Source organism: Pelophylax lessonae (genome assembly GCF_965119305.1).
Source record: "Pelophylax lessonae genome assembly, chromosome: 1".
In the NCBI taxonomy this organism is placed as follows: domain Eukaryota; kingdom Metazoa; phylum Chordata; class Amphibia; order Anura; family Ranidae; genus Pelophylax; species Pelophylax lessonae.
In genome coordinates, this window is record NC_138768.1 from 498605668 (window position 1) to 498621523 (window position 15856).

Sequence of the window (15856 nt, forward strand, 5' to 3'; positions counted from 1 at the left end):
CCTTTTTTTTACCTTCTCTATCTCTGCGATAAGGGAATACCCCTGAATGGTCACCATCCAGTCATGAGAGCTGTCAAACCAAGTCTCTGTTATCCCCACAAAATCTAAGTCCTCCTCAAACATCAGCAGCTCCAACTCTCCCATCTTGTTAGCCAGGCTTCTGGCATTGGTATACAAGCCTCGTAATCGGTTTATCGGTGATCGGATACAAATATTCTCATTTGATGTTTTTAGGCTTCTCTTGTGATTTCTCCCCATACCCCTCCTGGGTTTAGGAGCTCCAAACACCCTACCGCTAATGTCCCCATTTCTGCCTTTGGTTCCTGCTTTCCACTGGTTAATTCTACATCTGTACCCTCCCCCCATCACCTAGTTTAAAAGCCCCTCTAACTTTTCGGCCATCTTCTCACCCAGTACGGCTGCACCCTCCCCATTTAGGCGTCCCTACCATAGAGCTGGTGGCCGACTGAGAAGTCGGCCCAGTTCTCCAGGAACCCGAAACCCTCCTTACTACACCAGCTCCTCAGCCACTTGTTAACTTCCCTAATCTCCTGCTGCCTCTCTGGTGTGGCTCGAGGTACAGGTAGTATTTCTGAAAATACTACCTTGGAGATCCTACTCCTCAGCTTAGCGCCTAAGTCCCTGAAATCGTTTAGGACTCTCCATCTTCCTCTGCCTATGTCATTGGTACCCACGTGTACCATGACAGCTGTCTTCCCCAGCCCCACCCAGTAATCTGTCCACCCGATCCGCGATGTGCCGAACCTGAGCGCCCGGTAAACAGACTGTTTCGGCGCACACGGTCTTTGTGACAGATTGCACTGTCCTTCTAATAATTGAGTCCCCTACCACCAGCACCTGTCTTTCCTTTCCCTTTCTCCCAGCCTCACTGGAGGAGTTCTTCCCCTGGCAGCTAGGGGCATCGCTCGCTCGGTCTTTGTTGATTCCCCATTCTTCAAGCATGCCTAGAAACATTTCTCTACTGTACTCAGTGTGGAATCCTTGCATCACTTTTGTATTCAACACCAATTGCCTTGTTGTCCATCCGCTGTCAATGAAGTGGCTTGTAAGAATCATTAGTGACTCGGACTCTGTTTGTGACCAGCAGTTTGTCATGAATGAGAGTAAGTAACCAGCATTCTCTGGTTGCAGCATAGCCTTTACTTTGTCAACGACCTTTTGGTGAAGCTTTGCCAGCATTTTGGTTTGATAATACTGCTCACTCTTCAGTGTGTAGCTTGGCTCAAGTATGGACATCAACCGCTGAAATCCTGAGTCAGACACCATTGTAAATGGCTGGTTATCAGTGACAATCGTGTGATTACTCTGTCCAGCAGTTGGGATCTTCCATCTGAATCTAGACAGTGACGTGTTTTTTTTTTTTTTTTTTCACAAACCTTTCTGGTATTGTTGCCTGGGATAGTGGAGGAGGTATTGAATCAAAATTACATTGATATTCATTTAGTTTTTTCTGTGCTGCATGAAATAATTCAATATGATGAACTCTTAGGGCTCTTTCACACGGGCGATCCGATCAGATCCGCCTGTCATTTTTTTTTTAGGCGGATCCGATCGGATCCTCCATGCAGCTCTATGGGGCAGCGGATGTCAGCGGAGACACCTCCGCTGACACCCGCTGCCATCCGCATCCGATCCTGTGCGTGAAATCTGGACGGATGGAAACCCTATTTTTCCATCCGTTCAATAATCTGATCGGATCTGATGAGAGTGGACAAGCGGTCCACTCTCATCCGATCCCCCATAGAGGGCAGCGGTGGCTGAGACACCTCCCTCTCCGCTCTGCAAGCGGAGACGGAGCTGTCATCTGCCGGCTCGGCGGGGATCGCGGATCGATCCCCGCTGAGCAACACGGATCCGCCTACGGAGGCGGACCGTGTGAAAGAGCCCTTAAATGGGCTAAAAGATTTGACGTATTTTTGTTTTTTGCAGTTACTGATCCCATGCTTATGATGTTTGTACATGTTTTGCACACTGCTGCCTTTCCTGGAAAAGGTTGAGACGAGAAATAGTCCCAGACCACACTTTTACTTTTTCTCTCCTCATCCATCTCCATTTCAAATTCAAAGACACAAAAAAATGTAAAAAATGGCTTTCTGAAGTTGCTGCTGCTGGCACCCTATTGTGGGTTGGTGGCTGATGCCTGGCAGTGTAGGTTTCTTGCTGGCACCCTGTTGTGGGTTGCTTGCTGGCACCCTTTTGTGGGTTGGTGGCTGAGGCCTGGCAGTGTGCGAGGTTGCTTGCTGGCACCCTGTTGTGGGTGGCTTGCTTGCCGAACACTGTGGTGGCTGGCTGGGTTGGTGTCACCCTGTTATGGGTGGCTGGCTTGCAGGAACACTGTGGTGGGTGGCTGGGTTGGTGTCACCCTATTACGGGTGGCTGGCTGGCTTGCGGGACCCGGAAGTGGACGGATTCAATGTTACTGCTGTTATTTACATGCAATCTTATGCTATACTTTTGTGAGTAGATTTTATCTATTTTTTATTTAATAAATGCTCTACGGGCTTCACTATTTTTTGCTCCTTCCCTTCCTTTTGAGCACTTGATCGAGAGGGGACCTTTGCATAGAGGCTGGTGGTCTTTTTGATAAAGGCTCTGCTGACCCATCCATCCCTACTGGCCATTTGGTTGACTAACCACTGCATGTTTGAGGCTCTAATATATCCTAAATCTGGTGAGTGGATCCCCAAAAGGGTCTCTTTGAAAGCACCTTGGTACCTGTGTGGCGCACTTGAAGCACCTTAATTCTAAGTGGACTATATATTTTTTGGACTGCACATGATTCAGCGCTTTGGCACTTATGCACTATATATGAATTTAATTGCACTTTTACATACTTATTGATTTATTATTCACATTTATTGTTACTATGATTGAATGATTTTTGACTTATTAGATATTGTCACTAATGCAATTATTTATATTTTATCACTTTATATACACCTGGTAGCACTTTTTTAATACATCTTAGGAACACTGTGTTGGCTGGCTGGCTTGCAGGAACACTGTGTTGACTGGCTGGCTTGCAGGAACACTGTGTTGACTGGCTGGCTTGCAGGAACACTGTGGTGGCTGGTTGGGTTGGTGTCACCCTGTTATGGGTGGCTGGCTGGCAGGAACACTGTGGTGGCTGGCTGGCTTGGGGTCACTCACTCACCCTGGCCTGTTCTGTTGTAGGTCGGATGGCTGGCGGCTGGCAGGAACACTGTGGTGGGTGGCTGAGGCCAGGGCCGGTGGGTGGCTGGCACCGTGACCAGGCCGGACTGCAGCTGGCTGTACACGAGGCTGTCTGAAGCGTGGGAGGCGGACTTAAGGCAGAGAACGTGTGCAGCGCGCGGTGAAATGGCATCACGTATGGGCCGCACAGGCGTGGGAGGCAGTATTAGAAGGCAGAACATGTGCGCGCAACATACGATATGACGTCACAAAGATATTGGCAATATCGGTAAATGCAAAGGCCCATTCCGATATATGGGGGAAAGTGCATATCGGCCGATCTCCAGCTGTGACTATTCACAGCACAGCCAGGGCGGTCTGCGTGCACCCCCTACCCCGAAAAGCTGGATCCCGTATTCTATATGTGATCCAGCGCAGGAGATCTGCTCTGCTGCTGTGATCTTACGTGAGGTGGCTGGAAAGCAATTAATCCTGACCAAATCCCCCAAATCCATTTGCAGCGATGCAGCCCCAAACTTGCAAGGAACCTCCACCATGCTTCACTCTGTGTATAGTAATATGAACTTTTTTCTTTTTAGCAGTGTTTGTTCTCTACTGCGTTATTTTGTCTGCACAGTAAAGTATTCAGTAGCAGTCACAGTAGTCTTTAGATTGTTTGTTTAAAAAGAGGGTATGCTATGTTTAGAAATGTACAAACTTTGACTAGCTAATAATTATGAGAAATAATAGCATTGTTAGGAGGTTATAGTTGTTAATTTCCTTTAGCTATAGGAAACATTGTTCCTTGTTAACTGTGTGTGTGCAGGGGCGGACTGACCATTCGGGCATCGCCCGAGTGCCCAGGGTCAGTAGGGTGCCCCGTTCCCTGCATCTGGAGTCTGCACTTATTCACCAGGGGCTTGCTACTCTGGGCACCTGACACTTCACAGCATGGCATTTAAATTCCCCCCTGAGCAGCCAACACCAGCGATGTCCCTTCCGAGCATACAGTGAGTGTTTGAAAGGGGGAAATCTCCAGCCTCTGCCCTCTTCATAAAAGGCACATAGGATTGTCATAGTGAGGGATCTGGGACAAGTGCACTGTCTAGAGCTTTCTGACAGATGGATGAGCCAATGAAGCCAGCACTGAGTGTGCTTCCTTCCTTCTTACTCACTTTCTCCACTTCCCCCTCTCCCTAACCTGCCCACTTGGTGGCTGTGCTGGAAGAATCATACCGGGCTGTGCGGAGAGGTGAGGGGACTATGAAGGAGTACTTAGGAGGGGAAGGGGTTATTCACCTGTCAGTGTGTGTGTTTGTACATGTCTACAGCCTGTGTGTGTGCTACACTGAGGCTCTGGACAACACTGGCTGCATGCTGAGAGACTATTTACCCACTGCATACACAGCATGTCACAGTACACAGGGATCCTGATGGATAGATGGTCTCTGACCTGGAAACCAGTCCCTCTTCTTCACCCACTACTATGTATGTCATTGTCCAGGTCCCTGATTAACCACTTGCTTACTAGGCACTTAAACCCCCTTCCTGCCCAGGCCAATTCTCAGCTTTCAGCTTTTTTCAAACAAATAGAGCTTTCTTTTAGTGGTATTTAATCACTACTGGGGTTTTTATTTTTTGCTAAACAAACAATAAAAGACTGAAATCTTTGAAGAAAAAAAAATGTTCGTTAGTTTGTTATAAAAGTTTGCAAACACATAATTTTTTTCCTTCACTGATGTTCGCTGATGGGGCGGTGCTGATGGGCACTGATAGGTGGCACTAATAGGCAGTGATGGCACTGATAGGCACTGGTAGGTGGCACTGGTGGGCACTGCTTAGCAACAGTGGTTCTTGAGTGTACAGGACCAATGTCCCATTTACTTTAGATGGTAATCGGCTTTTTTTTTCTCTCCTCCTGCTGTCAGCATGAGGGGAAAAAAGCCGATCACTGGCTCGGTTTACATCACGGGATCAGTTATGGGCTAACAGCTGATCACATGGTAAGGGGGGATCGCCCCCTTACTCCAATCTATGATCAGCCGAGACTTATGGACTCACTAATCACAGAGCGAGCCTGGCATGCCCCCCAGGGGACGCGCAGGCATCACAAGCATGGGAGGACGTACATGGATGCCCTCCCGGCAATTTATGCCCGCACTGTAGCCATCTTTCGGCTATGGCACAGGCGACATTAAGTTAATAGGGACAGCCCGTCTTAAAAAAACAAACCCCTCTGTCATTTTATTGTCTTCTATCCTACTAAGTGTATATATTATAGTTTTAATCCATGTTTAGTAAGGATAGTCCTTGTTCTGTAGAGACAGTCCTATATAGAGACGGTCCCGGTTATATAGAGACAGTCCAGGTTATATAGAGACGGTCTAGGTTATAAAAGAGACGGTCCTTGTTCCATAGAGATGGTCCTTGTTGTTGTACTATAGAGACATATAAAGATTGGTATGTAAAGACAGTCCTTGTTCTGTATAGACAGTCATTGTGCTGGGGTTTATATGTGTCCGTGGGACTCTTGCTTGTGGCACAACAATCAAGGCACATTTACAGGTACAGGTGAGCCTGGGCTTTTTTTTTTTTAACTATGTCCCATAAGCCCCTTCCATTCGCAATCTGGTGCCACATTACTTCTCTCCTTTCTTCTTGGCACCAGGGGCCCCTGGTGCATGGTGGACACTTGCAGTTCTCCCCACCCCAACAGGGGGACTGTGTGTGGCTAAAGCAGGTGATCAGTGCAGCGGGTGGGAAAAACTGCAACCAAACTTTTGTGGCTCTCACTGCAGCAACTGAACGTTAACATCTCCTGCTGTAGCTGCTGCAATGAAAGCCACAAAAGGTTAGTTCCAGTTATTTCCCTTTCTGTGGGTGTGGCTCGAGTGTGGGCGGAGACACAGAGGGCCCCATGATCTCCTATTTCCCGGCGGTCCCGTTGTTTGCTTATAGCAGCCTTTCACAACCTTTTTATCCCAAGGGAATACTTGAAAAAATGTTCAGGTCTCAGATACCTCCTGCTAGGAATAATCCATTGATGGCCATTGGGAAAATACCCCTTCTGTTGGTGGTTGTCCGTGGAAGGAATGTTTCTTCTGTTGAATTCCACTTATATAGTCATGGTTGTGGTTCTGCCAAGTAGTGTTGGACCTGAATCTTTGCAGGTATCAATAAATGGGAGGTCAGTTAGCCACAGCTCAAGAAACCCCTAGCTGTCTCTGGAGGAACCCTAGGGTTTCACTGAACCCTGTTTGAGAATGACCGACTTATAAGCTCCTTTTTCAGTTTTAGGTAACATGGAGGACAATTTACTTTAATTTTACCTCTTCAAAGAATTGTCAGTCTTTATAAAATGTAATAAATACTAAAAGTGGAAAATATTCAGCACTAATTACATTCAGCAGCGCTCAATATGTGCATGCATATTGTTAATCGTACAGTCCTCCTAAAACAAATGAGTTTATATCCATAAAGTCTTTGTTTTAGAAGGTAACCAGCATCATTGAAGGGAGGTGTTGGAGATCAAGAGCGGAGCACTCACCCGAATTTTCCCCCATTAGGGGACTCCTTCTTTGTAGAACAGGGGTCTAAATATACGATACTACAGAACCCACTCAGCCCAGCACCAATTCTATATTGACATCGGTTCTGGTACCTTTGCTGGTCTGCTTTGCGCTCATTATCCTGGCTGGTTACCTTCTAAGGTCCAGAAAAAGCCGTAAAGCGGACGTCCGCTCTAGGGACAAGAAGATCGGAATCTTGGAAGAACAAGGGATACCTGGTTGCAGTGGTTATCCGGTGGTAGCAGTGGTGTTCCTGGCTTTCAAGGGTGCAAGCAACCTATGCTTACAGGCGTATGATCATTGTATTTCTGGTGAGTGCCTATTCCTAAGGGGAGCACTTATGGTGTGGTGAAGGTGAACGCCAGATCTGAGTGTTGAGCACTGGGAGTACCGATGCCATAGTGAAAACCTGTTTTCTCTTACGTCCTCCGACAGTCGCCGCCTCTTCATATTCGTCACATATGGGGTATTAGACTTTGCTCCGAAGGAGTAGCTAGGCAACAGAATATGTTAACAATAAAGCTTTAACATATCCCACCCTCAAGGGGTGGTCCCCTCAGTCAATACCCTCCTACTTCCTGCAACCATATCTCAGTTTTAATGTCTAGCTTGTCAGGAGTGGCTGGCTCTCTCTGTGCTGGGACTTTTTTGTCCCAGACTCTTTCTTCTTTTTGATATTTTATTTGAGTTTTCTCTCTACCTTTACTTAGCTGTTATTTTTGTCAGCATTAGTTAGTTCTTCGGACGAAGAGGATCATGCGGACTGGGTCTCGGGCTGATCCCCCTGGTCGCAGGTCGTGGGTCAGTGGCTTCCCAGTCTGCCATCGAGCGTTCAGCCAGGTAACGCTCCTGGCACAGTGAACGACCCATCCCTGTTCGGTGCAGGGATGATTGGTGAGGTGGCTACCTCACCGGACGCTGTGCGGTTTCTGAACCGCCATTGTGTGCGTCTTGAATTGCGACTCTCCCTGCCTCATGTGCAGCGGCTTGTTCGCCTGTGCGGGTTCCCCACGCCATGTGAGGTAAGTGTATCTATGTGGGGACCTGTCTGTCTGGGGGGGGTCTCAGTCTGGGACTGTGTAACCTGCCTTTAATCACACTGCTTGTCTCCCTATCTCTCGGCTGCATGCTGTGGGCTGCAAGGGGGGGGGGGAGCTGTATGACACTGAGTATGTCAGGCTGGGCAGTGTGAGGAGCTGTGTGCTGTGGGGCATGTTTTTAATGGCATGTTGGGGCATATACAGCGATCGCTGCGGCGATCTAACATGTATCCATATAATGGGATAATATTGTGTGTGATTTTATGCACTGTGGAGCGGCGATTTCGGCGCCAAACGACGCCATTTTACCGGCGCCCGCTCCGGCCGCATGGTTTACATGCACGGCGGCCATTTTCTTGTAGCCTCCATAGGCTTACATAGAGCGCCCTGGCAGCATCACTTCCTCTCTCCTGGAAGCACCGATCGAGGCAGCAGCAGCAGCGGAGTCTCCTCAGGTTTTATCCTTCTATTCCTGTGTTCCATTGCCTGTATTCAGTCTGTATATTCCCTGTGGGGGTCTCATTGTGCCTGAGTGTGGTGCGGTGGGCTGCGCTTGCCGCGCTTGCTGTAAGGGGGCAGTTAACCCTTGGTTGTCTGGCACACAGGGGCAATGGATTCTCAGGAGGGCAAGTTTCCCACAGTATTGGTGGAAAGCCAGGGGACCGCTGTTTCCCCCCCAGGGGGGGATTTAGCCACTATTGTGGCTGGCCTTGCTGCACAGGTGCAAATGCTGGTGGCTGCTCAATCTACTAAACGGCCCAGAGTTGCTCTGTCCTCTGATTCTGAGGGTGAAGGTGATGGGGCTGTTCTGGCGGGGACCCCCCTATCGGGGTCCCGCTCCTCTCTTGATCTAGTGGGGTCTGAGGTAGAGGCTGAAGTTGAGGGGGTTGATAATTCTCCCCCTGGCTCGCCTGAAGAGCTTGCAATCATGGATGAGTTGATTGCTTCCATTAAGCAGACGCTACGTTTGCAGGACGAGGTGTGTCCCCCAGCTGCCTTGGCGGCTTATGGGACGCAGAGAAAACGCAGGACGCCGCAGGTTTTTCCCTGCAATGCTGATTTTCAGCGCGCTGTTAAGGACCAATGGCGCGATTTGCGCAAGCCTTTTGCGGTACCTAGTAAATTTAAGCTGCGTTACCCTTTCTCGCCTGCCACTGATGAACGGTGGTGTGTGCCTCCGCCAGTGGATCATGCTATTGCGGTTTTGAACAAAGCCACTGCGATCCCTGCAGAGGGATCCCCTGTTTTCCGTGATGCCACGGATAGGAGACTGGAGTCTCTTGCCCGTCATACTTATTCTGTTACGGGTTCTATGCTTAAGGCTCTGTTTGCTTCTCTCATGGCGGCCCAGGCGATCGCAAGTTGGACGCAGATGCTTAGGCGCGTCCTAGTGGCCGATTCGGCCTCGGCGGCGACCCTGGATATGGTGGATCAGATCCACCAGGGTGTCATGTATCTGTGTGATGCGGACCTGGACCTGATTCCGTTGGCCGCGCGTGTGCACAGCGTGGCGGTGTTGTCTCGCCGCCTGGTTTGGTTGAAATGTTGGTCGTTGGACCAATCTTCACGTAAAACCTTAGCCAATCTGCCTTATGATGGGTCTCGCCTTTTTGGGGAGTCCCTGGATGTGTTGATTAAGGGGATCACCGGGGGTAAGAGCACTCTCTTGCCCCATTTCCCCAAGGCTAAGGGGGCTTCTGGGAAGAAGCATGCTAATTTTCGGCCCCCTCAGGGGTCCTTTCGTGCCTTTCGGCCGCACTACAAGGGCAAACCGTTCAAAGGCCAAGGCTCTCAGAAGAAGCCCTGGTCTGGGAAACAGAAGTCCGGCCAATCCGGACCTGCAGCCCATAACAGTTCGGCCTGAAGGGGCGCCCTCACCCAGTTTTGGGGTGGGGGGACGCTTGCTCGGTTTTCTTCAGCCCTGGTTGGCCCGTGTGCGGGACAGATGGGTTCTGGAAATCGTTCGATCTGGTTACAAGATCGAGTTTCTCTCTCGGCCGGAGAGCAGATTTTTTCCCTCAAATCTTCAACTGTCTCCAGAGCGCCTGCGGGATCTGCACCTGGCGGTGCGGGACCTGAGGGCTCAGGGAGTGGTGGTTCCGGTGCCTCATCGGGACAGATTTCGGGGGTTTTATTCCAATCTGTTCACCGTGCCCAGGAAGGAGGGCAAGGTTCGTCCGATTCTGGACTTGAAAGCTCTGAACCGCTCTGTGCGGGTTCGCAAGTTCCGCATGGAATCCCTGCGCTCGGTGGTGGCTGCCCTGGTTCCGGGGGAATTCATGGCCTCCATCGATTTGAAGGATGCGTACCTTCACATCCCCATATTCGAGGGTCATCAGAAGTACCTTCGATTTGCCATTGCGGAGGATCACTACCAGTTTGTGGCGTTGCCCTTTGGGCTCGCCTCGGCTCCGCGGGTCTTCACCAAGGTGCTTGCACCGGTTCTGGCATTATTGAGAACCCAGGGCATTTCTGTCCTGGGGTATCTGGACGACATTCTGGTTCGGTCTGCGACCGGACAGGGTCTGGAGAAGGACCTGTCTGTCACAATGCAAACTCTGCAGGAGTTCGGTTGGACGATAAATGTTCCAAAGTCGACACTGAGTCCGTCGGTTCGTCTCCCCTATCTGGGAATGATACTGGACTCGGTGCAGGCGAAGGTCTTCCTGCCGGAAGACAAACTCAGGACTCTTCAGGAGGAAGTCAGGTCCCTCAGGGACGTTCCACACTCGTCTCTGCGGACGGGTATGAGATGTCTGGGATTGATGGTCTCGGCCTTCGAGGCGATTCCTTTCGCGCAGTTTCACACGCGGGGTCTCCAAGCGGAGATCCTGTCCAGGTGGGACGGGCGACCTCAATCTCTGGATCTTCAGATCTCGTTGAGTCATCGCACCAGGGAAAACCTTCTGTGGTGGCTCCAGTCTCCGTTGGTGTCCGGGGGCAAGTCGTTTCGTCCGATCTCGTGGACGATAATCACCACGGATGCCAGCCTGTCGGGCTGGGGTGGTGTTCTGGGCGTTCTGTCCGCCCAGGGGACCTGGTCGGAGGGGGAGTCTTCCCTTCCGATCAACATTCTGGAATTGCGTGCGATAAGGCTCTGTCTTCATCGCTGGACGGACCGGCTGCAGGGCTGCCCGGTTCGGGTGCAGACGGACAATGCCACGGCGGTGGCCTACATCAACCACCAAGGGGGCACCAGGAGTGCCCGAGCGGCTCGAGAAGTGGCCGACATTCTGTCTTGGGCCGAGACTCATGTCCCGGCGATAACGGCGGTTCACATTCCGGGAGTGGAGAACTGGCAGGCGGACTATCTGAGTCGCCAGACCCTGGATCAGGGGGAATGGTCTCTCCACCCGGCTGTCTTCCAGATGTTGTGCGCGAAGTGGGGTCTTCCAGATGTGGACCTGTTCGCGTCTCGCCTCAACTACAAGGTGAGGAGGTTCGTGGCAAGGACGCGCGACCCTCGGGCAGACGCGTCGGACGCGTTAGTGGCCCCGTGGCATCGGTACAGGCTGATGTACGCGTTTCCACCGATTCAGTTGCTGTCCAGGTTCCTTCGCAGGTTGCACTCGGAACGCAGCACGGTGATTCTTGTGGCACCGGACTGGCCTCGCCGGTCCTGGTACGCAGACCTCGTGAATCTGGCGGTCGACGCTCCTTGGCGTCTGCCTCTTCGAGACGATCTACTGTCTCAAGGACCGATTTACCATCCTGCTTTACAGTCGCTGGCTTTGACGGCCTGGCTGTTGAGACCGAGGTCCTGAAGGAGAAGGGTCTCTCTCCAGAGGTCGTTCATACTTTGATCAACGCGAGGAAGTCTTCCTCGGGGAAGGTTTATTACCGTACTTGGAAGGCCTATTTTGCCTGGTGTGAGTCCAGGGGGTTTTCACCCCGCACGTACTCGGTTTCCCGTGTGCTGTCTTTCCTTCAGACGGGTGTCGATCAGCGTTTGGCGCTGGCTACGATTAAGGGTCAGGTGTCGGCGCTGGCCGTTCTGTTTCAACGTCCCGTGGCTTCCAACTCCTTGGTTGGCACTTTTATTCAGGGTGTGCGGCATCTGGTTCCTCCTAGGAGGGATCCTTTGCCCCCTTGGGACTTGAATCTCGTTCTATCTGTGTTACAACGTGCTCCTTTTGAACAGATCAGGGAGATCTCGTTGTCTATGTTGTCCAAAAAGGTCGCCTTTTTGGTGGCGATCACTTCGGCTCGCAGAGTGTCGGAACTGGCGGCTTTGTCCTGCAAGTCTCCGTACCTGGTTGTTCATTTGGATAAGGTGGTCTTGCGACCTAATCCTTCTTTTCTACCGAAACGAGTTTCGGAATTCCATCTTAACGAGGATATTGTTTTGCCTTCGTTGTGCAAGAAGCCTAAACATCCGAAGGAGGTGAGATTGCACTCTCTGGATGTTGTTCGGGCGATAAGGGTTTACCTTAAATCGACTGAGTCTTTTCGTAAGACTGACTCCTTGTTTGTTCTTCCAGAGGGTCCTCGGAAGGGCATGGCGGCTTCCGCCTCTACCATTGCCAAATGGATCAGGCAGACCATTGAACAGGCCTATGCCTTGCAGGGGAAGGTTCCCCCTGTGCCTGTGAAGGCGCACTCTACTAGATCACTGAGTACGTCTTGGGCCTGCCGTCATGGGGCTTCTGTAGCCCAGGTGTGTAAGGCGGCGACTTGGTCGACCGTACACACTTTCACAAAATTCTACAAAGTAGATGTTCAGGCATCGGCGGATGCTTCCTTTGGCCGCAAGGTTCTTAGTGCGGCTGTTCCATAGGGTCCCTTGTTGGGGACTCCTGGCTGTTGGGATAGTTTTTTGTATCCCCTGGTTTTTTTGTCTTTTCCTGGGTTGTTGCTCCTGTTGAGCACTTGTTTTTGCTGTTGCCCAGCTGGTTTCCTTCCTTTGGTAAGGTTCCTTTCTTTAATGCGGAGACTGCGTTGCCTTTCGGCGCGGATGCGTTTCCCACCCCTCATGTTTGCACTGCTTTGGGACGTCCCCATATGTGACGAATATGAAGAGGCGGCGACTGTCGGAGGACGTAAGAGAAAACGGAATTTTTGTAAAATCTTACCTGTAAAATTCCTTTCTCTGAGTCCTCCGACAGTCGCCGCCCCCGCCCCTCTTTTGGGGTTTGAATGTATACTCTACTGCTATTCCACTAAAACTGAGATATGGTTGCAGGAAGTAGGAGGGTATTGACTGAGGGGACCACCCCTTGAGGGTGGGATATGTTAAAGCTTTATTGTTAACATATTCTGTTGCCTAGCTACTCCTTCGGAGCAAAGTCTAATACCCCATATGTGACGAATATGAAGAGGCGGCGACTGTCGGAGGACTCAGAGAAAGGAATTTTACAGGTAAGATTTTACAAAAATTCAGTTTTTTCCAAAACAAAGACTTTATGGATATAAAACTCATTTGTTTTATGAGGACTGTACGATTAACAATATGCATGCACATATTGAGTGCTGCTGAATGTAATTAGTGCTGAATATTTTCCACTTTTAGTATTTATTACATTTTATAAAGATCGTTTTATTATTACAGTAGCTGCTATCAGTGAAACTTATGACATTTTAATGATTTTATCTGGGCGAGTGTTTGAAGCTTCCTTTCAACCACTTTTTTCCAAAGAATTGTCAGTATTGCACATTCATACCATTCTATTTATCCTGCATATAATAATTTGATTTTTTTTTTTCCTCCACACAATTCAGGCTCGCCTTTTTGATGAACCTCAGCTTGCAAGTCTCTGCTTGGAAAACATTGATAAAAACACTTCTGATGCCCTAAATGCAGAAGGATTTACGGACATTGATTTAGGTAACTTTATAGGTGTGCTTCAAAATGTAAACAAGCTCTTAACATAAACCTGCCTGGGGAGAAATATGTCAACTGTTATTGCTGATCTCCTGTAATTGGCATTTGCTTGGTTATCTGTGGCTTCTGCACTTTGAAAAATCTGTCTTAATTATGTAGCTAGTAAAGTTGGAACTCCTGATCTGATCACTAAAGCAAGAGTTTTAGCATAACAGCCAGGCCACTAGCAGTGTCAAAATGTAAACTAAGGTAGTCCACCTATTTCGCTTAACACAAGAATAATTTTGTGGTTTTCTTCACTAAAAACTGCTAAACCACAGCAGCTGGAGGAGTTAATGAAACAAGGGAATTTGGAACATGCTGTTATCTACCATCAACTGGCACTTGCATTTTTGTTATGGCTTAAAGCAGAACTCCAAGTTTGAGTGACGTTTTTAAATAGCTTGTTTGGAGCAAGCTGGTCCAAACATTCTATTTACTTCACTATCCGATGCAGCGGCTTTTTGTGCCGTGTAACTAACTGTGTGTGGCATACAGTATACAGCACTGTGTTGTAGCAGTGAGCACAGAACCTTCCCATCACACTTGGAACACAATCATTTTGAGGTGAGTACTGTTTAGCCGTTTGCTTTGTATGCTGTGAGGTGGGGATGTGGATGTCATCTGCCCGCCTCTTCTCCTCCAGCCCATCAGAAGATGATTTCTATTCATTCATAGAATGCACAGTTCCTTGTGAGAGGCTGAGCAGCACTCAGCCTGGCTCTATTTTGTTCTGAAAGTATGATGGGAAGTTCCTGTCCTACTATCAGAACATATTGCTGTATACTGTATGTAGTGGAGTCTAAAATCATTATACAGGATTTATTTAGCAATATGAGTGCAGACAGTACACTTACAATATTATTCAATACCGGGGGGAATCAGTAGACCCTGCTTGTTAGAGCTTACAATCTAAAAGGGAGGGTCAAGTGATACAAAAGGTAATAACTCTGGGGATGAGCTGAGGAAATACATGCAGTTTATTCAACGCACTCAATCGCTGTAACAGTTTGTGAAGTAAATGGTTTGTTTCACCAACATGATCCATGCAAACTATTTAATCTTCACTAAAACCTGGAATTAGGCTTTAAGAATAAAGAAGGTTTAGAACGTCTAATGAAGTTTTTATTGCTGTCCTTCCACTACTGACTTTACATAGATAGTGAGAGAAAATCCCCTATGGGAACTGACAAATTGCAAGTCTTCCCTCTCTTTCTAATTGTTACATAGTTACATAGTTAGTTAGTGAGGTTGAAAAAAGACATCAGTCCATCCAGTTCAACCTATGATGTGTGTGTGTGTTTGCTTTTAACCGTACATTGTATACCCCTGTATGTTGTGGTCTTTAAGGTGTCCATCTAATAGTTTTTTGAAACTATCAATGCTCCCTGCTGATACGACTGCTTGTGGAAGAGAATTCCACATCCTTATCGCTCTTACAGTGAAGAACCCCTTACGCACTTTAAGGTTAAACCGCCTTTCCTCAAGTTTTAGTTAGTGGCCACGTGTCTTATTGTATCTCCTCTCTGAATAGTTTGTTCCTTATGCTAGGGTCGCCAGTACAGTATTTGTACATTGATATCATATCCCCCCTCAATCGTCTCTTCTCCAGAGAGAATAGGTTCAGTGCTTGTAGTCTTTCCTCATAGCTGATGTCCTCCATTCCCCTAATTATTTTTGTTGCCCTTCTCTGGACTTTCTCCAGTTCCAGCACATCCTTCCTGAGGACCGGTGCCCAGAACTGGACAGCAAACTCCAGATGTGGCCGGACCAGAGTCTTGTAGAGCGGGAGAATAATCTCTTTATTTCTGGAGTGAATCCCCTTTTTTATACAACCCAGTATTCTGTTGGCTTTGCTTGCGGCGGCTTGGCATTGCATGCCACTGCCAAGCCTGTTGTCTACCAGTACCCCCAGGTCCCTTTCCATCCTAGACTCACCCAGAGGTTCCCCCCCTAGTGAGTAGCTTGCTTTCTGGTTTCTGGCCCCCAAGTGCATTACTTTACATTTTTCAACATTAAATCTCATCTGCCATGTAGTTGCCCACCCCGTTATTTTGTTCAGGTCTGCTTGCAAGGTTTCCACATCCTGCATAGAAGATATTGGCATGCCTAATTTAGTATCATCTGCAAATACTGAGATTGTACTAGATATCCCCTCCTCTAGATCATTTATGAATAAATTAAACAGGATTGGTCCCAGGACAGAACCCTGG

The 15856-nt window shown here is 48.9% G+C and overlaps 1 protein-coding gene across 3 annotated transcripts in view; it reads left to right on the forward strand.

Annotated features, from left to right (window-relative positions):
- LOC309568163 (BTB/POZ domain-containing protein 2) overlaps positions 1-15856 on the forward strand; it is a 285622-nt gene that overhangs the window by 73563 nt on the left and 196203 nt on the right. For all 3 annotated transcript variants that reach the window (XM_082273789.1, XM_082273788.1, XM_082273787.1), the window contains exon 4: positions 13502-13607. In XM_082273789.1, coding sequence (XP_082129915.1) covers positions 13502-13607 — 106 coding nt within the window. The remainder of the gene's footprint in view (positions 1-13501; positions 13608-15856) is intronic.